This window comes from Nanorana parkeri, unplaced genomic scaffold, assembly GCF_000935625.1.
Source record: "Nanorana parkeri isolate BGI_ZX_2015 unplaced genomic scaffold, ASM93562v1 scaffold1337, whole genome shotgun sequence".
Classification (NCBI taxonomy): domain Eukaryota; kingdom Metazoa; phylum Chordata; class Amphibia; order Anura; family Dicroglossidae; genus Nanorana; species Nanorana parkeri.
The window spans coordinates 282,855-310,024 of NW_017307605.1; the positions used below are offsets into that span (position 1 = coordinate 282,855).

At 40.4% G+C, this 27,170-nt stretch overlaps 1 protein-coding gene and 1 pseudogene across 1 annotated transcript; both read right to left on the reverse strand.

The window, feature by feature from the left end:
• The window catches only part of LOC108797790, a 12,715-nt pseudogene extending 6,000 nt beyond the window's left edge, over positions 1 to 6,715 (reverse strand).
• Positions 6,716 to 16,365: 9,650 nt separating this feature from the next.
• LOC108797791 (cytochrome P450 2G1-like) lies at positions 16,366 to 27,062 on the reverse strand. Its single transcript, XM_018569445.1, has 9 exons — positions 26,883 to 27,062; positions 25,723 to 25,885; positions 23,110 to 23,259; positions 22,039 to 22,199; positions 21,314 to 21,490; positions 19,981 to 20,122; positions 19,050 to 19,237; positions 18,039 to 18,180; positions 16,366 to 16,553 (listed from the first exon to the last, which is right to left on the reverse strand). The coding sequence occupies exons 1-9, from the start codon at positions 27,060 to 27,062 to the stop codon at positions 16,366 to 16,368; spliced, it is 1,491 nt and encodes a 496-aa protein (XP_018424947.1).
• Between the last annotated feature and the right edge of the window lie 108 nt (positions 27,063 to 27,170).

The window sequence follows — 27,170 nt, forward strand, 5'->3', positions numbered from 1 at the left end:
GCCCAGCTGTCAGAAGCAGGCTGTCGGCCGGCCAATGGCCGGCCGCTCGGCCAGCTTCGACTTTCTGCACGGCTCAGCCGAGCCGATGCATATGCGATCGGCTCGACTGAGCCGCTCGGCCATGATCGGGAGCTGTACGGGCTATTGTGAATAGCCCGTGCAGCACCCCCTCGGTTCTACTGAACCGAAGGGGTCCTGGGGCCGAAGCTAGCCGAAGGATCGGCCGAAGCTACGGCCAGATCCCTCGGCAGCTTCATGAATAGACCCCTAAGAGTAAGTGATCATGGTTTGTAAACTCTGACTCGTATCAGTACTTCTTGTGCTGGTGTTTAGTTAGTTTATTTCATATTTAAATATCTTTCTAAATCCAAAAACAAAAATGTACTATATCACAATTAATAGACCTTAGAGGAAGTGACTGTATCTTTTTTTACAGGTTTTACCCCTTTATTTACACCAGGTAATGCTGTAAAATACACGCTTCCTATTCCTTAGTGGTTACGCCGTCATTGTATTTATTGTGGAATCCATGGCTGCCACCTAGGCTGGACTTCAAACATGTCTGTCTTTGTTTCCCTCCACTACATTGAGGATGGAAAAATTAGTAGTTTACAAAAGGAAGATGACACTTCCAGTTCAGTTCCCAGGAAGTGACAAGGACACTGTATTTCTGCCATTTCTGGTAGAATCCACTTGTATTTTATGTACTTGGTAAAAATGTTTTTAGCCCGAAACATGAAAATTATTGCAGCCACTGCATCTAAGGACTGGTAAGCTGCAATATAGTACTGTTTAGTACTGTTTAGGTTTAGTTATCCTTATATCTTTGACTGTCCGCACCATATCCATTACAGTGCTGGCTGTGGGCCCCTGTAAACTGACTCCCAGCAGCTAACTGTTTGCCTGTGTAAAGCTGATTGTCAGCTTTATAATGGAAGCGACTTGGGTGGCTGAGTTGCCACCAGATCGCTTCCATGGGCTGGTAAAGAGTGACCCCCCCACCATAGTCCGATACCCCAGTCTTGTTTCCGGGCTTGGCTCTCCCTCCTGTGTGCCCAGAACTGGCAACATAGGTGTCAATAAGGAGCGGGGAGAGAGACCAGCGAACATCCGTTTGCCGATCTCCTTTCCACTGAATGGAGCTGGAAATGATGCTGATTGCATCACATCTGGCTCCTCAGCTGTCACTCCCTGGCTATAGAAACTTGGGAATAAGCTATAAAACCCCAATAGCTTCTTTGCAGTGAAAAGGGGACACTAGGGGTGTAATAGATCCCTACGTTACCTTAAAGAGAACCTGCAACTACTAATTTGCTATCACACAGGGGGATTTTGAACCCCCCCATGTGATAGCAATTAAGTAAAGTAAAGTAAAAAAAATGTTTTACAAAAATGAAGTTAAAAAATTAATTTAAAAATGCCAAAAAAATATTTCAAAATTTTACTGCCCCCCAAACGTGCACATACAGATGTAAATACGATGTAAATACGTGTCAAGTGCACCGATGTATGAAAACAACAATTTCTCTACTCATGTTGGGTGTAAGCAATCATTCTAAGGCCAATATTCATGGTTAACTCTAAACGTGTACAGGGTTCTAAAGCGTCCCCTCTGGAGAATTACCGTATTTTGTTGCTGTTTTACGGGCGGATGCAATTTTTAAGCTTGGCATGTTGGGTATCTATATACTCAGTGTAACCTCATCTTTTCTACTCTACAAAAAAAAGGTTTTTATATTGCGTTCATGTGCATGAAAATTAACTTAACTGACATTTCAGGTTTGATAAAGAGTTGTGCAAATATCACGCAATGTAAAAATTTGCAACTGCGTCATTTTATTCTACAAGGTCTGTCCTTTCAGGAAATATATAATTCTCAGGGGTTTTAGGTAATTTTCAGGCCTATAATGTGGATTATAACATGTTTGTAAAAAACCCCACAGAAACTGCCTTTGCAGCGAAAGAGTTAAACACTGCTGTAATTATGTAAGCTCTAAAACTGTAGTTTAAACTGTGTTGGCATATGTGTGGGATTTGAAATAAAAAGACATTGCTAGAATTATTCAGCAATGTCTCTAACCAGCAGCAGTCTAACACATCTGCCTGATATGAATAAATAGACATTAATCCTTAGTCTAACAAGGGAGATTTTCTGGCAGACGCACTCTTTGTTTTTCTTACCTTGTATTTCAGGGTATTTCATAAGTGTGAGAAAGCCATATCTCAGGGTAGTGCTTACAGTTTCTGTCCCAGCAAAGAACAGGTTCAGTATGGTCATTGTCATGTTTTCCTTATTAAAATTGGGATTGTCCTTCTCCTGGAAATGCAAAATATCATGGTACTTACGCAGACTTTTATTTTATATCATAATTATGTACGTGAAGCTGTAAAACTGCAAGCAGAAGCTATACTTACTTCTTATGGTATGATAAGTTACCCGCACAAATATTTTTATTTGCCCCATAAACTTCATCTGTCTAGAAATAGTCACATTAAAATATTCACTACAAAAAGTCTGCAATACATCACAATCTACTGTAAGATCTTAAAGTGTATTTTCACTTTTGCACTCAATTTTGAAAAAATTCCTCCTATATATGTTCGTTGTGTGCTCCCATTTGCGCAGCATACTGAAAAAAATTCTTACAAAATATTTCTTACCCTTTAGATGCGTTGTTGCAGCAGGCAACAAGGCTGATCCCAGGGTTTTCTCAGTAACTTCAATATGACCTGTCCTTATAGAAAAACCTAGGACTGAAATTTGAGGATTGAGTTTCATCAACTTCATTAAAGGGACACTAAACTACATTTTTGTTAATAGTTAGGGTATTTGAATGCATTTTTAAGTTTTCTGAGTTTTCTGATCCTGAGTTTAGTGTCACTTTAACATATAATGCAAAAGCCAGGGCTGTAATCCTTTAACCCCTCACAGTCCCACCTAACATTACAAAGAAGGAGAAGCAAGTAGAAATGTTAACCCTCAAGAAGTTAAGAAACCCTGACCCAACTACAATGTAAAAACAATTTAAACTGCAAGAAGCATTTTTATTTTTATTTTTTTGTAGCTTATGCTATGTGAATGGGAACAAGTAGCAAATATAAAGTAGGTGTTATGCCAATTTGGTTGCAAAAGTGGAAATACACTTTAAAAAGAGCATCTGATTATTGAAAACTGTATTGGCCCTTTCACACTATAGCGACAGCGCATGGTAATGCATGCTAGGTGCGTTGTGTGATAGGGTGCATTGACTGCACGTTATTGTGCAATTGATGCAATGCTATTGTGTGAATGAGCCCTAACAGAAACTATTATATTGCTTAGGGCATGTTTAGTTAGTTTTACATTGACCTGGCTTCAACTCTGATTGTCTGTTTTTGAGCGTCTGCGCTTCATACTCTGTTTGTTGTTTAGGTCTGTATGTTTTATTCCTTTTTTCTAGGACTTAAAAGCTGAACTCCTGGCAACTAAAAAATCTACCCATGCAGTCGGGCTCCCCCTGCATGCAAGTTTTTTGCTTAGAGTACCATAAAAAAAAGCAATTTTTTTCTTACTTTATCCTTCAATTCCCTGGCAGCCAGCATTCTCCCCTTTCCTCTGAAACACCAGGTTGTGAGCAGCACCTTGACAACCCCACTTGCAATGGAGTCCCCACTGTGTAACCTGTCATGGATGGTGCGCTGCCTGTTAATTACAGGCAGCCCTGCATCTGGCTTTTGACAGCTAAGTTAGGTTACACAGCAGCGGGCTCCACCACTGCTTGTATAACCTAACCTAGTGAGGCAAGAGCTGTCACAGCCTCTACTCTTGTGTTAGAGGCGTGAGCAAAGTGCCATTGGTCCAAGCTGTCCAATAAAAAAAAAGATAAAAAAATAGTGAGGACATCGATCTCGATGCCTCACCAATAATGAGCAAGTGAGGGACATGGACGCTCCTCCCTTCCTCCTGCCTACACAGCTTTGTTACCGAGCTGGGGGCGGGGCTTTGGTGGGACGGGGTGGAGCTATGGCGGGCTGGGGGATGCCTCACCCAGCACAGAAGGCACGGCACGTCACTGGGGTATACTGTATATTTTTAGATGGTTACTACATATTTTTCTCACTTTTTTTCTGCCACGATATACACTTTAGCTGTTGAAGGTCTTATTTTCTCATACACTGTTATCTCACAAAGTATAATCGTATCACCACCTTTGATAGTTCCTTTTCCTGCTTTTCTTAAGCTACTTATTGAAAATCACAGTTATCCCCATCCTGAAAGCTAGTGATAACCTGGGCGATAATCTTCATAATGTGCCTTTTATATTAGACCATCCATGCTGAAGGTTTTATAAAAGAACCAGTATTAGTAAATAGCACTTAGTACAGAAACGGCTAAATAAAGCATGTTATGAACCTTTTCAAATTGAGTCTTTAGTGATATGAGCTATTTAAGATTTACGTTTTGGTAAAACAACAACTGAAAAAAAGAGACACTCAGCCTTGCTAATGGGGACTACGAGGCCAATTTACTAAATGAATTGAGAATCTTCACTTAATATACTGTAGGTGTATCACTTTGAATATTTATATTAACAGAAATGCTTTGGTCTTTTTTTTGGTGTTTCACCTGGAGAGGTTAATATAAACGGTATGTACGTGATCTGTTAGGAAATGTACATGCATGCAGCATGGGCGTCCCGAGCCTGGGTGACACCCGTAGCGGTAACCGAGTGTCACCCCGCCGAGACGTCACAGCGCAGTATTCTGATACCGGCCGGCGGCTATCTTGGTGATGGACGCCGGCAGAGAGAGGAGGGGACAGTCACCCGACGGGATAAGGTATACCGCCGGGTCCCCTCCTCTCTCCTGATACTGTCGGGCGTTCGGTCCATGACCGAGCGGCCGACTTTTCAGAGGGGGGTGACACCAAAATGACTGTGAGTCATTTTGGTGTCACCCCTCCAATGGTGTCACCCGGGTGCGGGCCGCACCCCCTTGTGACGCCACTGGCATGCAGAAGATTTGTATATAGAATATTTTCTATCTTTTCAGTTACTGTACCTGCTGCTGTTTGATAAGGAAACAGTCAATATAATCCCGGGGTGAGTTAGGGTCAAACGTCTCCTGGTTCATCTTCACTCTTTCTAAAATGAAGTTGGTGAGATTAGTCAGTTGTGTGTTTATTCTCTTGTGATGTCCTGGAACGTAGTTCATGATATTTGGAAGCATGTGCTGCAACTGGACAACACAGAACAATAAATATTACTTATAGAGCACCACTATGTATGAGGTGGAGCTGTAACTGAAACATGTAAGTGCAACTTCCAATACTGGTGGCCTTCAGTGGCAGTGGAATAGGGCAGTAAGACATAAGTGGTTTTATATTTAAAGCACAAATGCTTTTTTTCAGATTAATTCATGTCCTCTTGCTGACTTTCTAGGGCCTTCCTTAGAAGTAATTGGAAATCCCTCCAAAGTTAGGGAATTCCACGTAGGGTTGCCACCTGTCCAGGATGCACCTGAACAGTCCGGGTTTTGAATGCTGTGTCCAGGTTTCATGGCAGCAGAAACCCGGACACAAGAGGTCAGGTAGATAGGGCAATCAAAATTAAGATAGGGGCTACTGGCCCCCCACTGAAAATAGTCTCAACTCTGATATTTACATATTAATGGTTGGCGCTATTTACATATGAATAAGCCACAACTCATTCTCCCCCCAACAAATATCCGTGCGTCGTTAGAGTGCTTGGGTTACGCTTGAAGAAAAGGTGGCAACCCTAATCCCATGGTGTTGAGCAGGGTCACCAGAACTAGTGTCCTCATTGGAAAATTCCTTTCACTTTCAGTGATAATGGTCACCTGGACATATAGAGGGGATGAATCTCCCTTATGGGGACACAAACAGCAATAAAAACCTGACAGGTGTTCTAATCCCTCTCCACTCTATCCAAGACTAAAAACTAAGGTTTTGACTTCAGTTGCACTTTAATCTTGCCACTTCTACCTCCACCATATTGGCAACAATGTACAGCCTGTAAAGACAGCTTTCCTATCCCACAGTGTATTTTACAACTGGAACTCTATCACCACTTATCTGTCCCCAAGTGCCAGTCATGTCCCTGAAGTTGGCAGCAAACAAGCTGAGGAGTCTCTGAAAGCTTTCATTATTGTATTCAAACCGATCTCCAAAAACTATGGAGCAGATGATGTTAGACACACTCTGGACGAGCAGGCTTGTTGGGTCGACCGATTTTTCTGCAAATATTTATGTGCATAGCCAGGGGCGGACTGACCATTCAGTCAGTCGGGCACTGCCCGAGGGCCCGTGGCCTTCAGGGGGCCCATCACGGGCGCCGCATAAGGCCCCATTCACATTGAGCGATTTATCGCGCGGTAATTCCCGCGATATCGCGGCTATTTACCGCGCTATATCCCTCTCCAATGCATCTCAATGGGGCTCTGTCCGTCGCTGTCGTGGGTCGTGCTGCGCTATAGCAGGACCCTTTTTGGAGCGGATTTTGCCGTGATTCTAGCTTGCTCAATGCAAGCATTTGCGCGATATCGTGCGACAAACGCACGATATCACGCAACAAACGTGCGATTTGCGAATCGCTCAATGTGAATGGGGTCTAAGGTGTGGTCGCTGCCGGCAGATCCAGCCACCGACGCCACCGCATACAGAGTCTCCTCTCTCAGCCGATCTGCAGCTGCAGGCAGCTGTCTGATGGGTCATCATGGCCGAGGCCCAGGGCTGCCCCCTGCAGTGCCTGTAGGCTTTTTTTACATTCTCGGCTCCCTCCACAGTTTTCGGTGGCTGACAGGCCCCCTCATCTCTGCGCCAGGAGTATCAGGTCTTTCCGACACTCCTGGCGCAGAGACGAGGGGGCCCGTCGGCCACCGAAAACTGTGGAGGGAGCCGAGAATAAAAAAAAAGCCTGCAGGGATTGCAGGGGGCAGCCCTGAGCCTCGGCCGTGAGGACCCAGCAGACAGCCGTCTGAGTACACGGGCGCGCTGAGATGGACACACCACGGGTGGTTTTCTGCAGCCTCCCCCACCGGGAAACAGCCAGAGGAGGTGAAGGTAAGTTAATAAAGAAAACGTTTTTATTTTTTAGCCCAATTTATGGCATTGCTGTATAAAGTACAGCTGGTATTTGTAGTTCGATATAGCAGGTCCCATTCTGCATTGCAGCAATGCAGAATGGCACCCTCTATAGAGGACTACAAATCTCAGCAGTACTTTATACAGCAATGCCATTTTTCCAACTTTTTTTTTTGTTAAAGGGGATATGGGTTAGGGGGGTTTGTGGGGGTTTTTTGCTTGCATGTGATTGGGTGATGGAAGTCAGCAGAGCTTCACCTCATTCACTAAACTAAGGGAGGAAAGATCCCCAGCAAATCTCAAATTCGCTTCCAAAGTAAACAGCCGATTTGCCTTTAGTAAATCAACCCCATTGACTTTGATTACTTTCTGAGTCACTTGACTTGTTACATGCTTGTTCCCAGTACATAACTTGTAATGACTCGGCACCCGGCTTCCTGATTAGCCAGTAAGCCATCTCCATGCTCCCTCCTCACCAGGCTGGCCAATCAGGAATCCAGGGGGGTGGGTAATCACGCACTGCCCGGCTTCCTGACTGGCCAGCTTCCTGACCAATCTGGAAGCCAGGGGGTGAGTCATTACACGCTGTCCGGCTTCCTGATTGGCCGGGAAGCCGACTCCATGCTCCCAGCTCCCGCTATCCAGCTTCCAATCGGGAAGCTGGATAGTGTGTAATGACTCGCTGTTCGGCTTCATGATAACGGACGTTCCGGTATCGGGATAAGTATTGGCAGCATTTGGCCGATTACAAGTACTTGCCCAAATACTTGGTATCGGCACTGATACTAGTATCGGTGCATCCTTATTAAAAATAGTTAAACATTCCCTTTTACATTATCACAAAGTCTGCTATAAAGCAGCAGTTCACATATTTTTGAAAGAGATATCATGTAAATACTTTTTGTTTTAAGAAGGCAATGATATGTTTCACAGTTTGTTACTGGAGGATTTGGTTCTGTTCAGCCCACTTATGCTGTGTAATCAAAAAGAAACTCAGGTGTTCATATATAAAAGCTCACCCCAGCGTATAGCCGGGCAGTTGCTGTTCGCACAGAACTAGCACCAAAGATGGTGCTGACAATCCTATCGTTGTCTTGTGTGGCTACAAAGTGGTCAAAGAAGCATTAATAGAGCATGCAGAAGAGTTTGACTCCCGTGGAAGACTTCCCACTCTTGACTCATTTGTGCGAGGATACGATAGGCTTGTGGAAAATTAACATTTAGGTCAATTAGTAGTATTTAGTTTGGTCATAATTGCATTTGACTTTGTTTTAGGAGTTGTTTTTTCCAGTGGGGAACAGTGGAAAGATTTACGCAGGTTTACACTTACCATGCTAAGAAATTTTGGGATGGGCAAGAAAACTATTGAACAGAGAATACAGGAAGAGTCTGGATTCTTGGTGGCAGCGATTAGAACACACAAAGGTACGTCCACACAGAAGTGTTACACAATTCAGGATAAAACTTGCATGAAAACTGTAGGAAGAGCGTTGGAACAAGTTGGCTCTAGTGTCGCCTGGAGCCAACTGGTCCAGAAATATAACTGGTTGATACTGACAACATATAGGGGTTAATTTATAAAAGTTATAAAAGGAATTATGGCCAAAATAAACAGTATATGCCGAACCATATTTCTTTTTAAACTGCAGTATAAACACAGCAATTTTTTTAGAGCTGCTTGTCTATCACTGACAATATTAAACATATTTACAAGTAGGTATTTTTACTGCATTTTCTTAAACCATTCAGATGTTTCATTTACTCACACAAACATAAGTGAGTAATGGTGTACATTACTATGCTGCCATTAAAAAAATCATGTGCCTAGCAGCATATTATATTTTCCTAAATCAAAAAAATAGCTGGCCTAATGTAATAAAACTGTTCAAAGTAAAGTAAGTTTAAGTATGCAAATATAATGCTAACAATTCAGTTCAGCCAAAAGTGATATTTTAGCTAAACATAGAGCTTGATGAACTGATAGGATATTTATGGCATCTTATGTGCCTTCTCTGCACCAACAACCAGATCCCCTGACTTCCTGGCTTTGTTCCCATTCACCTGGGAGTTTCTGGTATTCCTGGCAACCATTGTGTATCCCAGAACTTCTCATTGTATTCTCCATAGTATAAAATTAAAAATTCCAATAGGAAGAGCAATACTTATAATGGCCACAGGTATGCAGTCCCAGGAATTCAAGTTGTAACTGTTAGGTGATTGACAACATCCAGTAAAAAAATGAAATGTCAATTTTGGATGAATTCACCCTTTAAGTTTACATTATGCAATGTTAATATTGGGGTTACAGGATGGGTTAGGGTTACAGGGAAGGTGAGTATTTGTGTCACAGGAAGAGTGAATATTAGGGTTAATTTTCTTGTTAGGGTTAGGCCTCATTCACACGAGAACCGGCCGACACGTACAGCTCCGCGTTGCGTGCACGGCCGTATCGGGCAGCTCCCAGGAAGGACAGGTGCTGCGTGTGATTAGTATGCAGCCCCTGTCCTTCTCTATAGGACTATGCAGCCAATGGAGAAGGACAGGGGCTGCATACTAATCACACGCAGCACCTGTCCTTCTAGGTGCTGCCCGATACGGCCGTGCATGCAGCATGGAGCTGTACGTGTCGACCGTTTCTCGTGTGAATGAGGCCTAAATATTAAAAAAGGTTTAATGCGATAGGGGACTTAGGGTAGGACATTGCTCTCGGCACTAAAAAGTACCAGCAACATATGAGTGCAAAAGACAAAGGTTAATGTTTACTCATATAAATTCAGCTTTGAGCACATCAATATGGCCAGGCCGCTTACAAATGTTCTATTCATAGCGTGTGCAAAAATTTGAAAATAGCGCCACTTTAAAGGACAGGTTCCTTTACAAAATGCAACAAAATTTGCATTTGTAGTCGTCCTACCAGGATTTTAGCAGTCAACTGAACTCATCTTCACCACAGCAGTAGGTGTGGTTAAAAAAACTGAGCTTAAAGAGTCACAGTCATGTCTGGGGTTCATACCTTCTAACAGAACCTCAGGACAGCAGTAAAGACCTATCGGGCACTGGTCATCAACATACAAGGTATAGGAGGCCTCAACTGTGGTCTCAGATATCAGAGGCCACACACAATATTCAATGTACAATATGCAGTGCTACAGAAGACTGTCAGAAACTGTAGACATACCACAGGAGATGGCCAGAGACTGCAGGCATGCTATAGGTGTGGTTTGAGAGTTAAGTTATGCTGCAGAAGACAGCCAGAGTGGGGAAGTGTTACAAGAGACTGTTAGAAATCACTGCCATTACAATCCCTTTACAAATGACTGCTGGGGTCCAAGGAGTACCAAAGGACCATATACCAGGGTATTTGGGGATCAGACAGTACCCAACCCACAAGAGAGACAGAACAGAAATCAATTTTGTGTGGCGGTAATTTATGCAGCATAGTAATACATGATTCCTAGCATATTTTCCTTAGTTTCTTCTAAGTGCCATTATTATTTTTTATAGTTGCTTTAAAACTAACCTTCAATAGGGATTTTACCATTTCCCCTCTTCTCATCTGCAGCACATTCCCAACAATGGGCAATGGTGTTGGCCCTGGTGGTAGGTTACACTTCCTTTGTATTGTGCTCCATGTAGAGTAAATAAGACAACCGACAATCAAAGCCAAGAGTAGGGCACTTAGCCTTAACCTTCTTGTTTTCCTGGAACATCTACAGTATATCAAGTTGATCAGTAACTGCTTATAAAATGGTCATATTGGCAGAGTTCATTCTGTTTGCATAACAGTGAAATATTTACTAGAGCAATATGAATCCAGACATCTTTATAGAAATTATAACTGAGATCTCAATGGTAAATTTATAGTTATGTATCTAGTTCAAAAGTCCTTGACTGCAATGAAGATTTATCGTATTATAATTTTCTCCATTGCATGTTCTAGTTAGTGATAGAAGACATTTTTATTAAAGGTCAGAGAGTGTAAATGACTAACCTAGTTTAAACAGAAAGTTTAATGTATTGTCAACAAGCACATGTTTTGTGGGATAATATCAGGGTTTACCTTTCAGTTATTCCTTTATAGGACTTTCACATTTTTTACAAGCTTGCTTTATGCTTTTTAATTGTGCTAAACATAGAGATTTGTGGATTAGCCAATAGAGATAGGGTAGACTAGCACCTAGGACAACAGTGCTTAATTATGTAAGCCTAAATCCAGCCCCCCTTTCCACTCTGCCCCCCAAATGCTATATATATAGATCTATATAGATAGATCTATATATATAGATATCTATATAGATAGATATCAACTGTTGTAATTATCTCAGTCAATTGTATTGATGCTCCCTCAAGTGGTGGGTTCATGACTCCTTGCTGCGCACAAAGGATGTCCTCAGTCTACTGGACTGAATAATGCTGGGCTTCATTCAACCTGGAACACTGAGGACACCTATTACCTTAAAGGAGAACTATGAGGTGAGTGCTTTTCACTCATCATCATCATCGTTCTAGCCGACCTGTGACAATGAAACTGTCACAGGTCGGCTCAGTAGATCGGGAGGTGAGCGAACACATACCGGCGTTTGCTCACTTCTCGATCCTGTCACGGCAGAGAGCCGTGACAGGGGAGGGACTGGATTCCCCCCTCCTCGCTCTGATCCTCCAGCGCTGACTGGCGGAACAGACGGGGAGGGGGTGGGTACAGCTGGCTCTGCCTGTAGATAGGCAGAGCCAACTGTCACTCACACAGCTTGGCAGATCCAGACATAATTGTCGGGATCCGTTTCAGCTGCGGCGTCTCAGTATACCGCAAACTGCAGCTTGCGGTATACTGAGCTTTGGGTAACGGGAGGACGCTAGTTTGGGTCCTCCCGTTACCCTTCGGAAAACTATGGGGAAAAGCCCTAACCCCATAGTTCTCCTTTAAACAAAATTACTGCAGGGACAACATCAAAGAGGAGGAGAGTATTGCAGCCTGAGCTGCTTTTTTATTTTATACTTGCTGGGGCACCATTAAAAAAATGCTCAAAGCTCAGCTTTAACAGCTGCTGAGATAAGACATCAGTCCCACAGGGAGTGCATAGTTTCCACTGTGTCAGCCAGTGACTTACAGACTTACATTGTGTAAAGAAACAGTAAAGTATTTAGCACAGCCAAGCAGAAAGTAAAGCCTGCATATGTAATAAGCAAATATGGCTGCCTACATGTATATATGAAAGCCCTTAGGGAAGCCTATCACACCTTTACCTATTACTGTCTCAAACAACTCTTCACCACACATCTACCACCTTTTGTATCACATGTCGCTTTCCTTTTAGATTGAAAGCTCTCGGGGGCAGGGCCCTCCTAACCCTCTTATCTTGAATTGTATTGTAACTGTATTGTCTTCCTTATATTGTACAGTAAGGTGCTGCACAAACTGTTGGCGCTATATAAATCTATATAAATCCTGTGAAATAATAATAATAATAGTGTAATTGCAAAGAATACACATTGATAGGACAATTTACATCAAGCTCTCTTTTTTCATGTATAACTAAAAAATCATGAAAAGGACTGTACATCTGCATTAAACTTCATGCAACTCTTGCAGTGGTTTTAGCTGCCTTGAGGGTTTTTTTTAACCGTCATATGATCTTGACCCAATTAGCTAAATATTGGTTTAAAGTGGAACTCCACTCAAGATTATTTGTTAGGTTTTTGATAAAATGGTTGTAAACTTTGTTGAGTTTTTCAATGCTGCCTGAATTCCTGCTGGGCAAATTTCCCCTCACTTCATGGGATGTCACACAGGACATTAGATATGCTTGTGTGGATTTGTCCGAGTACCCCAGTTTACTGCCAAACTCTAAAAACGCGATAGTAAGTTGATTTGCTTCTGTCCTAATTCTCCTATATACTGTACATGTGAGATAGGGACCGTAGATTGTAAGCTCTTTGAGGACAGGGACAAATGTGTACATAAGCGCTAGGGGAATGTAAGAAGAAAGCTCCCCAACAGGGGGCAGAAAATATGTTACTGACCTTTTAACCCTTCCCTATTCAAAGCAAAACTAAAAATAATGTTTGGCTGAAATTCTATTAAAGAGACTCTTTCTCTAGTTAGAAACTAGAATAAATTTAGTTTGCTGAAGCATTATGTATAAAACCATAGCCGAAGTTTTATATTTTTTTCATAAAATGCTGATTCTTTGTTGCATTTGCAGGCACTGCCTATCTACATGCATGCACTCAAACAGTGGCTACAAACCAGTTCTTAGCGTGGGCCTCCTATTAGTGACAACAGAAATACATGTATGTGCTATGTGTATTTTGGCATATCCCTTTATACTTTCCACCAGAAGTGCCTGGGAAAAGGTGACAGCACAACAGAGCAACAGGGAGAAAGAGCCAGAGCGCTGTCACCCCATAGCAGGAAATATTCTGCACAAGGATCTTAATGGCAATGGGTATTATTTCAATGAAAGCTGTAAATCCTGTAGTCACCCTGCTTTAGGCAGGAGTGTCTATTTAAAATTAGACGCTGCCAGGTTGTAGTCAGTCTGATTCTGATTGTTAGTTTGTCTTTCTGAAGTCTCTCCAGAGTACTGGTGATTGTTTGATTCTGCTAATGGGCAGTGTTTCTGACAATAGTATTGGAGGCTGCACATATCAGAGTTAGGAATGTTTGTACCTCCCTGACCAACCACTAGGAGAATGATTGCCAGTGGTGCATGCTGGGAGAGGGTATCAATGTTTGGGAGTGACCTTGGCAAATCAGTCTATCCCCTGGCTTCCTGCATGGTAGAGAAATGCTGTGAATTGTCTGATCTTTCTAGGCCTGCAGCCTGAATAGGGCAATGTCATGGAGGAACTTCATCCTGAATTAGGAGCCATAAGAAGCTGTGTAGAAGCTTGGTTCTTGACTGCATGTGTATATGACTGTGTATTCCTGGAGAGCCAGTAGCTGCAATATCCAGTATCCACTTACAGCCAGGAGCTCTATTCACAGAATTCTAGGTCAGCTTAAATCTATGAAGAAGTAAAGTACATTTGTCCTCCTTTTGGATTGTGAATGATCATGGGTATCCCGTGACCTAACCTTCTCTTCAAAGTTCTTAAATGAATTTACTGCAAGCAAAAGATCACCAGCTGGAAGTCAGTTAACCAGTTACCAGTGGTGGGTCGGTGAGTGCTTTGAGGCAGATATGAAATTGTGTACCCTAGGCAAGCTAGGCGGGCCCTATTCATGCAGAGGCTTCGTTGGTGGTAAATGAGTAAGAATATATAAAAATAATGATAAAAACAATGTCAGCTTATTTAACAACAGACAAGTAGTCTTTATATCTTTACATAAAAACACCAAAAAACATATTAGTTAAAGGCCAGTGCTACTGAAAATTGGCTGATGGAGAAGAGTAAGGTGGCTATGTGATCGAAGTAATGCTTACTTCTCTATATTATTGGACGGACAAGTCCTTGTGGATTAAATCAGCAACTGCATACTTCAGCGTTTCCTAACCCAGCACAAGCTTCCACAGTATCTTACCCATTCTCCTGGGTGGCACCAATGCAAACCTTCTAATAATCCTTTTTTGTGTCATGAAATTAACCCTGTCAATTCTGAACAAAATTAAACTAAGACTAGTCTGTAAAAGAGAACAGCGAATACATACCCATATTTATTCTATTATAGAGCTAATACAGCCTGTAAAAGTTTGTGGTCTGTCCTGCCAATGCTTACGTCACTACAGCTCACAGCTGTGATGTAGAGGCTGAGGCAGGAACCCCAGAGCGCAGAGTGGGACCAGGCATTTGACACACTGGGAAGTAAATTCCATGGCGTGGGCAGCATAACAGGTATTACACGGTGGCCTTTGCTTAAATTTAGATACATACACGCAAATGGAGTCCACAGCCAGAGATGAGAACCAGGAGGTTTTATTGACAAAAGCACATAACAGTGATCAAAAGTGTCTAGACACAGTTTGTGCTACAGTTAGTAACAAGTAGTCTTACATGCGTTCTTCAATAAAATGTCCCTCTTCTTATCTTTGTTCGTGACTCCATTGGTGTGTATGAATCTAGTACTGACATTCCAGCAAAGCTATAGATTTTGTGAAGGGTTAGGAGACTGCCTGCCAACTGATTTCCCTAGCCGGAGTGGTGTTTGTACATATCTTTGCTTAAATTTATTTAGAAGGGACGGGAACCTTTCAGTTCCACTCTGAGCAACATCATGATTTCCCATCTCTGAAGTGTTTTGGTGTCGGACTGTCCAGCTCATCCGACAGGTCTGTGACTTGTGAAGAATTTTTCTAAAATGAGCAAAGGAAGCTAACTAAGTATAATTGTAAAAATGCATAAAGCACAGCATAGGAGAAAAGGTAACATTTACAAATTCTGTTTATGACAAAATTCTAATTATAATAATTTCAGCAAGTTAAAATCACCACTTTGTACAACTCTGTGAACTCATTATTAGCAGCAATGTTATTTTTTTTCACATAGGCAATTTTACTCCGTTTAAGAAAAAGTGGGCTTGACTTTATGTTAAAGAAAGCTTGTAATAACCAAAATCCCCATTCTTGAATTGCTTTGGGTTTCCTTGTCTTTTTCTTTTTATTATTTACTTGTATTTTCTCCCTGTCAGAATAGAAATGTCAGGTTAGTGTCAGGCTAAGTGTCAGTCTGGAAGACTGTCCCAACTTCTGCTTAAAGTCTGCTGATAAGAGACCCTTAAAATCAGAACTCTTTGGGCAAAGCAAACCTTAACCCTTGCAGTGGGGCTACCCCCACACTCCACGGGTTAAGTGCTCATTTTGTCTAGGGAGCCAAAATGACAAAGTTATAGTTACCCAAACAGCTTTCCCGGCTTGATCTTACACTGTTCCCTGCAGCCTGTATACTCTTCCACTTTAGTGATGGTATATTCTCAAACGTCTACTCAGCTCCTTCAGTGCATTGGACATGATGACTCACAAGACCTTAGACTGCTGGGAGAAAGGCTGAAAGGACCGGTCAAAGAGCAAGCCAGTATCATGGTTTGGGTGAGTATAACTTTGTTATTCTAGCTCCCTAGACAAAATGAGCACTTAACACGCGGGGGTAGCCCCACTACAAGGGTTAAGATGTGATTTGCCTGGAGTTCTGCTTTAAAAAACTGTTATATAAAAAATCAGGCAGGAAACCAGCCATCCTCTTTATTGGCCCTTACATTAAACAACACATAACTAAAAGTAAAATTGGCCTTATAGTGTGTAGATTCAGATTCTTACAAATGCCTAGGTCCGATATCTGTTTCTGAGTTAACCCAAGCGAGGTATAAAGGATAGCTTATAGTCTATGGGAACATTGGCAAATCCAGTCATTCGTGGAGCAATATCTTCTTCTGTGAATTTTGTCTCGGAGACAAGTGTGAAATTCTGCAAAATGGTTGTCAGGAAGAGAAAGAGCTCCATCCGGGCTAGACCTTCTCCCAGGCAAATCCTCCTCCCTGAAATACAGGATAGATATCAAAATATTTTTTACAGTATTCAATCCATTTCCCAAGAAAATTCAGAGCAAGCATGGTGGTAAAAAGAAAGTGCAGAGCGGTAATGAAGGTGACAAGGGTTATGCTGCGCAAGAAAAAACAAGTGACATTAGACAGATTTTTCGCCAAAATTGACCCTGCAGCTAAGAGACAAAAAAGTGAGGAAACCCCTGAAGGAGGGGGACTCTCCCTCCAAACAATAACCTCCTCCCCACCCACCTTCCTGTCCTCCACACCAGAAGTCGCCCCAAGAAAGGTTAGTGTTCACTCTCTTCATACTGTACTGTACTTTGTTTCATATTTTTGTGGTTAAAGATTTTTTTTACATATGGTTCAGAACGGATTAACTTCATTTACATTGAACCCAATGGGAAGATTATATTCTATTCACGACCAAAATCGGTTCGCAACCACCTTCGTAGGGGTCAGAACAGATTAACCTGATTTACATTGAACCTTATGGGGAAATTTGATTCGGTTTGCAAACAACTCGGTTCGTGACCAGAATCGTGGAACCAATTAAGTTCCTGAACCGGGGTACCACTGTAGTTATATTTATATCTGTAAAAAATAAATCAAGGCATTTGGACTTACTGTATTTTTTCTTGAAGATGTTTCGCTGTTCATCCAACTAGCTTTCTCAATTAAAAAGTTCTGAATTGGAAAAATAGTGAGGTAACCAGCGAAATGTCTTCAAGAAAAAAATACAGCAAGTCCAGTTGCCTTGGTATATTTTGTACAAGTATACCATGACCTGGATGAATGAGAATCAAAGACATCGTTAGATTTATTATATTTAGAGCTCTTTGTAGTTATTATTTGTGAATTGTCACTTTATTTTCTACCTTACTCAGTTAACCTATTTTTTTAAAATTAAGGATGATAAAAGGCACACGAAAAAGTCCAGGGTATTTTAAGAGAACTTCTGTAACCCTTAAAGAAACAATGTTAAAACCTTAATGTTACCTTCCCCATTAATTCCAATTTAGCAGAAATAATTACATTTTGCTGCAATTTCCTGATTCTCATCAACATTTTGGGAAAATTAAAAATCTTGCTCATCCCTTTTTTGCTGACAAAAAAAAAATTTGACAGGGTTATTCACAAAAGGGTGAAAAGTTTGGAGAATGCAGGAGAAGTGAACAATCTAGGCCAACATAGCTAAACAGGAAAGTGAGCTGAATTGGAGAATTTTTCCAAATCAGCTATTTTGGCCTATATTGTTCACTTCTCCGGCCTCCTCCATAAATTCTTCACCCTTTTGTGAATAACCCTGTAAATATATACAATCCTTTTAGTAAAAATAAACAAATAAATAAAACAAAGGTCTAATTTAGTAATACATTCACATACAACAGTTTGCTTGCCGTGTCTTTGTTTTGTCTACCTTTGTTTTTGTTTTGTTTTTAATTTTACTTTTGCTCTTGAAATAAATCTGAGTTTTACCTGTGGAAAATGGCATAAAAGCGTCGCTCTTCTTAAAATTCCCAGATTTGTCGAGGAAGTGGCCAGGGTTAAATTTGTCAGGGGTGGAGAACTGACTTGGATCTCTCAAGACCGTGCACAGCAGGGGGAAAATGTCTGTACCCTGGGTCCAGGAGTAAGAGGCATCAAGAAAAATGTAAATTATTACAAAATACATAATACAAATAGCAATATTATAGAGATAGAGTAAAACTCATTATGTCCTTAATGATTTTACTAATGCACGTCTGAAATAGACACTGCTTTACCAGTCAAAATATGTCATGTTAAACCTCTATTTTACTTCACACACTCTATACAGCCAGGATGGTGACACTGCACTTCCCTATTGTAGATTCAGTGGACTACAGAAAAATAACCATCATTGTAGCATTCCTTCCTATAATTAACATCTCCCATCTATCTCCCAGTGTCTGAAAACATTTACAGTTTAGTGGAGTCCCGATTATCTTACAGTACAAAGATGGCTATAATCAGTCTTATTTGTGTGGAAGATTGAGGGTAGATAATATATAAGGCATATAAAAATATTCCTATGTAACTGACCTGTCTAATAATTGTAATTTTATTTGCATATTGGTGGGACTGCAATAACCTAAAAAGTAACACCAGCTAAAAAGATAAATACTTACTACAGCTAAACTCTATTGCTATCCAAAAGATTTGTAAAGTATTGCAGATACTTGTGTGATCTACCTAGTGCTCCTCTGCATATGAATGCATGCCAGAGGAGGGTGACAACATTTTTCAGTGCTTGCATTTGTAAAGAAAATACCTCTGGCTGTTCTAAAGTATATCACCACACTGGTGACAACCATTATGTGCCTCTTGGTCCTATTATCTTTCCCACCTATCAGCAAGATAATAAAGCTAAATTCCGAACAATTACAATGGCTGAGCTAATTTTGTGACTTTTGAATAAGATGTGTTTTCATAACATTCATATTCTAGGATAGAAGTTGTGCCTCTTACCTTGGGGATGGTGAACCCTCGGAATGTTGTATCTTTAATGACAGTATGGGGGACATTCATTGGGATGACATCGCTGAACCTCTGTATCTCATGGATAACGGCATCCATATAAGGCATTTTGCTTCGGTCCTCAATATTTGGACTGCGGTTTTGACCAATAACTGCATCAATTTCCTTATGCATCTTCTCTATAACAGAAAAAAAAGGGTTGTACATTTAAAAATATACAATTTTACAGTAACGTCTACAACACTATAAGTACCCATGTAAATTACAAATAATTTTCAATCTAAAAGTGATTTTTGTTTTCCTGGGTAGAGAACCATAGGAATGAATGGTGGCCATTGCAACTGCAGGGTTCCTTCTATGGGTGTAACCACAATCACAGCAGTTGCAATGGGTTCTGGTGTGTATTAAGGATGGGCTGCATGTTCGAGTCGACCATAGGTTCGACTCGAACATTGCATGTTCTAATATGTGCGTGTGGGGAGAATTTTTTTTTAGCACTGCAGTGCATATTATTGATCCATGATGGTACTCAGAAAATCATGTGGTTCCTTTCTAACTTTGAACTAACGGCAGAGATCCATCTCCTGAAAATGACATCACAGGTCACATGGGTATCTCTTGGTGCTCCTGAAAAATCTAACAAATACATGTTGAGCCTGTTAGTGAAGTCCATCTAAAGCAGCTCCTTGTGATGGTGTGGCAACTATGCTGCACCTCTCCTGAATTTAAAGCAGAGTTGCCACTCTCATGTAGTCTGTGCTTGCTTGCAAATATTAACAGCATAGCATGTAATATTATCCATATTTGGGGAGATTTAACATAAGTATTTTAATCTTTAATTAAAATTTTGGACGGGAAGATGAACAAAGATACACACTAGAGTTTTGCTCTTATGTTTACATATAATTGTTGGTGATTTTACCTTGTATTTCCGGATATTTCAGAAGAATGAGAAATCCATGTCTTAGAGTAGTACTGACTGTCTCCGTCCCAGCAAAAAATAAATTCAGGACAGTCAGAAGTAGGTTCCTTATACTGAATTCGGAGGTGGGGTCTCCATTGTCCTGAAATAGTAAGAGTAAAACAATACATTATTCCAATTGAAAACTTTGGCCCATGTTTACTGAACTTCATAATTTAGTAAAGCAGGCCCATTATGTATGGTTTAGGCCTATAGTGGTCTACTCATTTAATATAGGGGGCCAAGTGCGGCCCTTGACATCACAAAAGGGACCCAGATAATGTTTAGTAAAGGTGATTCTACTGTAGGTTTTCAGGGACTGCAGACATGCTATTGCAGTTGTTGAAAACTAAAGACATGCTTTAGGAGACATTTATAGACTCGAGACATGTTACATGAGCATGCTATAAACCGCTATCCTTCCACATTTGTGCTCCTTACAGGCTCCTTAAAAATTATTTATATTTGATATATTTGATATAAGCACTTAGGTAAGGAAAACACAGACTATTGTTTACGGGGTCCCTGAAGACCGCACAATAAGAATTAAAGGGCAGTAGGCTGGGCACTTCAGAGGTTCATAAAACAAAGAATATTTTAAAAGCTTTTACAGCTTACAACAGAACAGACTTAAAAGCTATGTTGATAAAGTGGACCTATCATATAATTTAAATACCTCATAAACAAATGTGTAGAAGAGTTCACCGGCATAATGTAGTAGTTCAATGTATTAAGAAATAAGATGTATTAAGAAATATAAATTTAAAACAATTGCACTCACAACTGTAGGTCTTTGTGTGGCAACAGAAATGTGATAGGGTATATTGAAGATCCTGTCTCTAATGGACTAGCTGGGGTGTTTTGCAGCTGGAGTGGAGCCGGTGATGGAGAGACTTGGACAGATTTTGCATCTCTCCGCACAAAATTATCATAGCTAGGTATGCGTTTTGGGGCATCTCATCCCCCTTATCAGCCTAAGGTGAAATTCGTCCCTACGCATAACTCCTGCCTCCATTTTGGAAATGTCTTGCTTTCTCGGCTCCACTAGAGAGATCTCTATGGGTAAGCCAGAATGGTGAAAGGCGTTAGAGGTTGAGCATACATGGGGAGGAACAAACCGTATCTATTTGCTCCATATATAAAGATTTTTATCTTCAGTGAAGACCTTTGGAATGCAGATATTTCTGAATTGGCCTTTATTTTTGATCATTTGCTGGATGGGGTCAGTAAAGTGGACCTTGCATTTTTATGGAAGGTCCACCTGAAGAATGACTCTTTATCATTTTAATTGTACCTGCTGCATTTTGGTGATGAAACAATCAATGTAATCTCTTGGGGAACTTGGGTCTAGTGTTGCTTGGTTCATCTTGACCCTCTCGGACACAAATACCAGCAGGCTCTCAATAATGGGATTGATTTTCTGGTGTGGTCCAGGAATATAATCCATTATCGTTGGGATTATTTCCTGCAACTGAAAAGAAAGGGCATTGCTTTAACAAAGTGTGTTTCATAGTAAGTGTCTGTATTTCCTAAACTCAGCCAACACATTTACATATACGAAAATGAACTTTTCCATAAGTAAAAGTGACATCTTGATTTCAAATGATTTAATAATTAACTATGCATAAAATTATACTCATATTTTAAAATTTTGACACTTAAGTAGGATAGTTTAAGACGGTCTTTACGACATTGCTTTTTGGTAATTCATTACTCACGTTGGTGCATTGTGGTGCCATTAATTTTGAAGGGTACCCTGTCACACCTCCACAAGCAACCCGCATTGCAGTGCACCACAATGTACAATAATGCACTAATGCAAAACAAATTTTAAAAAATGTGCAGGTTAATTTCTTTCTCTTTTCTGGTGCATTGGGTTGCCTTAATGCAACATGTGTATTGTACTGGGGCAACTATGAACTTGAGATTTAGAGAATAATGCATAGAAAAACATTTTTATGAAAACTGGGTAGACATGAAATACACGTAAATCAGGGTGTTTGTAGTGAATGAGGGTACCTGCCCCCAGGTAGAGCTCATTATCACAAAAGTTTCATTGAATAAGTTTAGCAGCTTCAGAAATTTCAGGTCTTCATACTCAAAGCGGTTTCCAAAGACTACTGAGCAGATGACATTGGAGATGGCTTGAGCAAGGATATTCCTGGGATCTACAGGCTTTTCTGTGAATGAGATAACAAGCAAGTGATATAAATAGCACAAATCAACTCAAGTACAAGCAGGTCAGTAAATTTCAATGGATGAGTTGGGAAAATTATACTGGAAAGCAGCAAGTACATAGTCAAGCTGAGTGATACTTCTGTTCTTCGCATGTTGGCAATGCAATGTGCAACAGATTTTGCACTTTTCAATGATCACTAAAATTAAGAAATTAAAGCCTTCTACTGAGCTGAAAGGCAAAATCACTGTGGGTACAATGGAAGAGGTTCTATTGAGCGACATACAAACGTTGATCCTTCTTTTGTACAATTTTAACTTCCATCCCAGCTGTTCAGTTGGCCTTAAAAGCTAGTGGAGTACAGAGAAGAGTTAAACAACCTTTCTTTTTACATGTATAGCCATGTTAAATCACAAACAGCTAAATACATAATTGCAATGTTTGAATGTTATACTGTTCATGCCAGGAAAGATGTAATTTTGTTCAGATAGTTTTCTAATCCAAACCTAACTGTCAGAACATACTGACCATTTACTTTTTTACCTGCTGTCAAAACAATATACATTGGTCAAAGCTGTGGTTGGAAAGGGATGAGGTCACCGTGTGCGCTCTCCTCCAATCACCAAGCTTTTTTTGTAGTTTCTCAGCATTGTGCAGTATGAGCTTATTATGGGCTCAGTTTAAACCAAGGCTTGATTTTTGACCACATTTTACCTTTTGGTAAAATATGTCATCAGTGTTTTGTTAAAGGTGATATGGTTAAGGAGCAACATCATGAAATTATGAAAAATAACTAATAATCAGAAAATTCAGCAAGAAATAGTTTGGGACATTTGGAAAATAAGCAGAAATGTGATCTTCCCCCACAGAAACTGATACATTTTAGATTTGCCTCTTTATAAACAGATACATACGTTTGAAGTTGTGAAGCTCTTTAACCAAGCACTGGGCTTCCTCCTGGATTCTCTCCTCGATGCTCCTCTTCCCCATCCCAAAATTCCTCAAGGTGGTGAGGGAGAAACGACGGAGCTGTTTCCAGCGTTCTCCATTACTAAACACAACACCTGGAACACAAATTCAGACAGACTAGTTAATGATCTCAACAAAACAGAATACTGTACACTTTAATAAGAATTTAAAGTGAAACTAGATTTAAAAAACTGATAATAAAAATACATAGCCCAGCCTTTTGCTGTTCCCTGTGGTAATTGCTTTGTGCCACTAAATCTTCGGAGTTAAACAACAGCAGATATCGCTTAATCCATTTCCAAACTGCCATGGACTTCCCCAGGGGGGTACATCATCAAACCAGCCTGGGCTCAGAGTACTACTTCACTGAACAGCACTCACTTGTGCTTCTATGAGCAATGTTTAGTAAAGGATGAAGGACCACACACCATCCATCATCAGATAAAGAAAAAGAGGGAGAAAGTTGGGGGTTTGTTAATTATTGAGTTAACACTTTACAGCTCAATCCCTGTTTGTGACAATCTGCCCATCTGTGATGCACGAGCTGGAAATAAGACACCCCTTGGGAAGTGCACAGGAAAATTTTCATGTTGTAAAGTCTTCCTGGGAGCAGGTCCAATCCTTCACTCATCCATGAAGATTAGGACCTAAAATACTTGTGTATGTATCAGAAAAGTATTACAGGTGTTCAAGAACTCATGTGGGATGTGCATATTTCTCTCCCCCTGTTGTTCATAGGGAGATATATGTCTTTCTGTCTATGGCTAGGTCAAGACACTGTCAGATTTATGAAACCAACTGGGATTTTGGTTGATCCACAGACAGAGCTCTTTCCAAAAGGTATAACTACAGCCATACCAGCCCATGTGGCTACTATGGGGCCTGGAGGCAGAGTGTGCTTATTGTGTGCTTAAAAAAGGTTTGTAGAAATCAAAATGCTTATGCTCACTTGCTATAACTAAAGATCACTGTGATTGTTGGCTCATGGGTTGAGAAGAGCAGATTATATTTCTGTACACTGAACCCACTGCCTGAGCCATCTAAGTTCTAGCTAAGCACAAAGAAAAACCTCTTTACTGATAGAGTCTCTGAATTGCATGCATACTTTATATCCCTTAAATATACTGAAAACTGATTGGCCAGTTTAAGTTACTGCATGTACAAATAGCCATTGCACTTTGCATGATGTCTTCAAAGCATATGTACATTGGCCTATAAACTCTATCTGCAGAAAATGTTTTGAGGTTTTAGTTTAGCCTTGTTTACTATGAAAAAAGCTCCCTTAAAAACTGATCAGCTCCCTGTTTGTTGGTTATAGCCTTTCCCTACCCTGGCCCATGCAACACTATACGTGAATCAAACATGGCATGCAGGTACTTGAGATGAGATGTCTGGTACACTAATAACAGTAAGTAAAGCTTTAAAATGTGCCCCCCCCCCCAGGTAAGAATCGTACAGTGTATGGGCACCTTTAGAGTCCACTTGTGGATGTTTTATTAGTAAGTGACCCCACCGGTTACGTTTTGTAGTATGGGTTCTCAACACTCTCCTCAATTACCCCCAAAATAGCCTTATGTGAGGATTCCCCCGGGTGAGAGCATTTTCCAAAATGACTTGTCCACCGAGAGAAGCAAGATAATTACTGACCCACTGAGATGCGTGAGATAATTAATGGCCCAGTCAATTAGATGAAATTCACCTGTGCATCATTAGGAGGAGAATCTTTGTTGTGTGGTATGCTTGAGAAAAAAAAAAACCATAAGCACCACACCTTAAAGGGCCACCAAAGATAAATGACATTGTTCTCATGAAAAAATGAACAATATTCATAAGAAAAAAACAATTTAGGGGTTGGATGCATCAGCAGGGTAGAGAAATCAGCCCTTTACCAGTAATGTTTACTAATAAAATAACCTGCCATGAGGGAAATATGGGGTCTGAGAATACTAGTTGGCAGGCTGCTATGCTGACCCTCTGTCATTACTACTTTATTTTACATTGTTTGATGCTGTCCGAGCCTGATTGAGCTATCCTCTTCCCACTCTTTCCAAAACTAAAAAAAAACTGCTGGGTTTCTGGGATTGGGCTTTACTACAGACTAAATCCATTATGAGCCATATACAGGGCTGGATTATCTCTCCCTGCTGCCCCAAGAGCAGGTTCTTCAATGCGCCCCCCCTAACCCCAGGTGCTGCTAATACAAGCTATAGAGATGGATGCAATTCTTCTTTTCAAATCCTTGGTCTTCTTCTGCCTTACAAGCAACCAATTTTTCATTCAAGTAGACCCATCAAAGGATTATCCTCACTCAGACTCTCTTATTTTCCTTCAGCGTGAGGTTCAGACATACACAGTTAATCAGTTGCTCTGTCTGAGCTCTGACATTCTTCTTTTGCATCAGAGTGAAGAAGAACTGAGCTATGTATTTTAGCACTTTCCATAATTTTAATAGTGCTTTGAACATGTATTGATGGTTCATTGAAAGTTGTTCATACTACAGTCAGCTTGTCACATTAATAATGCCCAGTTTGTTGAACAAATTATCAAATATTTCTTACCAAACCCATCAAAGATTTTGTCGACTGAATGCATCCTCCCTCTGCCACTGAACTCTTCCCCTTGATCAACAAGAGCTTCTTTTACTGCCATATAACCATTGAGAACCACTATTGGCCGATGTCCAAAGTAAAATGTGTACACTGGACCATACCGAGCTCCTACCTATACAAAGAAACACAAATATGCATATGAGGAGGTTATTAACACAGTGCTTCTCTTTAAGAAAAATGCTTCTCTTTAAGAAAAAAACTATGTTAAAAGCACAAAAGTCAGCAGAACATTTGACATGTGAAAGTAAGGGGTCTATTTATAAATGTGTTTTACCAAAAATTCACACATCTTTCATCCAAGATTCACACATTTTTCTAATTTGATTCAGCTGGAATGTGTGAATCTAGGGTAACAATTTTGTAAATCTTGGGTAAAAACATTTATAAATACTGCCTCATGTTGGTTGTTTTTAAGAATTTGATGCCTAGGAGGAGGTACAGGAATGTGAATATTGTATGTATGTACTATAGTTACATATTTTAAGGGGTAAACATAGCTTAAAACTGAAGATGAGAAGTGGGAAGATTTGATATTTTACTGTGCATAAGATTTTTTGTATTATTATAATCATTTAGTTATTTATTTATTTTTTACTATCGGTGGATGGCCCAGGGTAGGAGTATGAAGAAAGAAAATATGCCTACTTTCTCTTTATATTATAATAATATAAAAGTGGGAGATTTCAATAAAACATTTTTATCCATTCTACTTTGTGTTATAGTGAGTGGGTAAAGGGTAGATTGCATGTAACCCCGATACTATCTTGAGGGAGAAGGCCAATTTTTTGGCCTTCTGAAATGGCTGTATGAATGGCATGCCAGACTTCTATCTCTGAGAAAAAGGGGAGCGCTATCAAAAATGATTATATAATGAAAGTACATTTTTAGTCTTTTTTATCTTAAGTTGTGACCTTGGCAAAGAGTACCCAGTCTCCATTAATTCACCCTAATACCCCTTGCCGCTTTTTGCTGGCAGTAGTATATTCTCCTACAAGGCTGTCTAAATACATTAAATACCAGATGTATCACTTATAGTGTGAATATGCCACCATCAGTGGAAAAATAGTAATAATTTCCGACAGACGAAAAATTAAATATAGATTGCTAACCTCCATAAGAGATTTTACCATCTCCCCTCTTTTGATCTGTAGCAGGTTTCCAACCATGGGTAGAGGAGTTGGTCCTGGGGGTAAATTCCTTCTCCTGTATATTTTGTCCCATGTCGAGTAAACCATGAGAAAAGAGATAACAATAGCCAAAATCAAGGTTCCTAGTATAGTCAGATCCATCTTGTGATCGGTTTGTCAACAAGCTCACTATTAAATCTCTTTATATAGAGAGAGAATCTGGGGGTTTGTCAAACACATTAAGTGAAATTCACAGGATTCTAATGGCTT

Coding starts and splice junctions, on each gene's coding strand:
- LOC108797791 (XM_018569445.1), bottom strand. CDS start 27,062: ATGGATCTGACTATACTAGGAACCTTGATTTTGGCTATTGTTATCTCT. Junction 21,491..22,038: donor TGAGCTCTACCTGGGGGCAG/GTACCCTCATTC, acceptor CTTTCTTTTCAG/TTGCAGGAAATAATCCCAAC. Junction 16,554..18,038: donor TTTTATGCCATTTTCCACAG/GTAAAACTCAGA, acceptor CCTGTATTTCAG/GGAGGAGGATTTGCCTGGGA.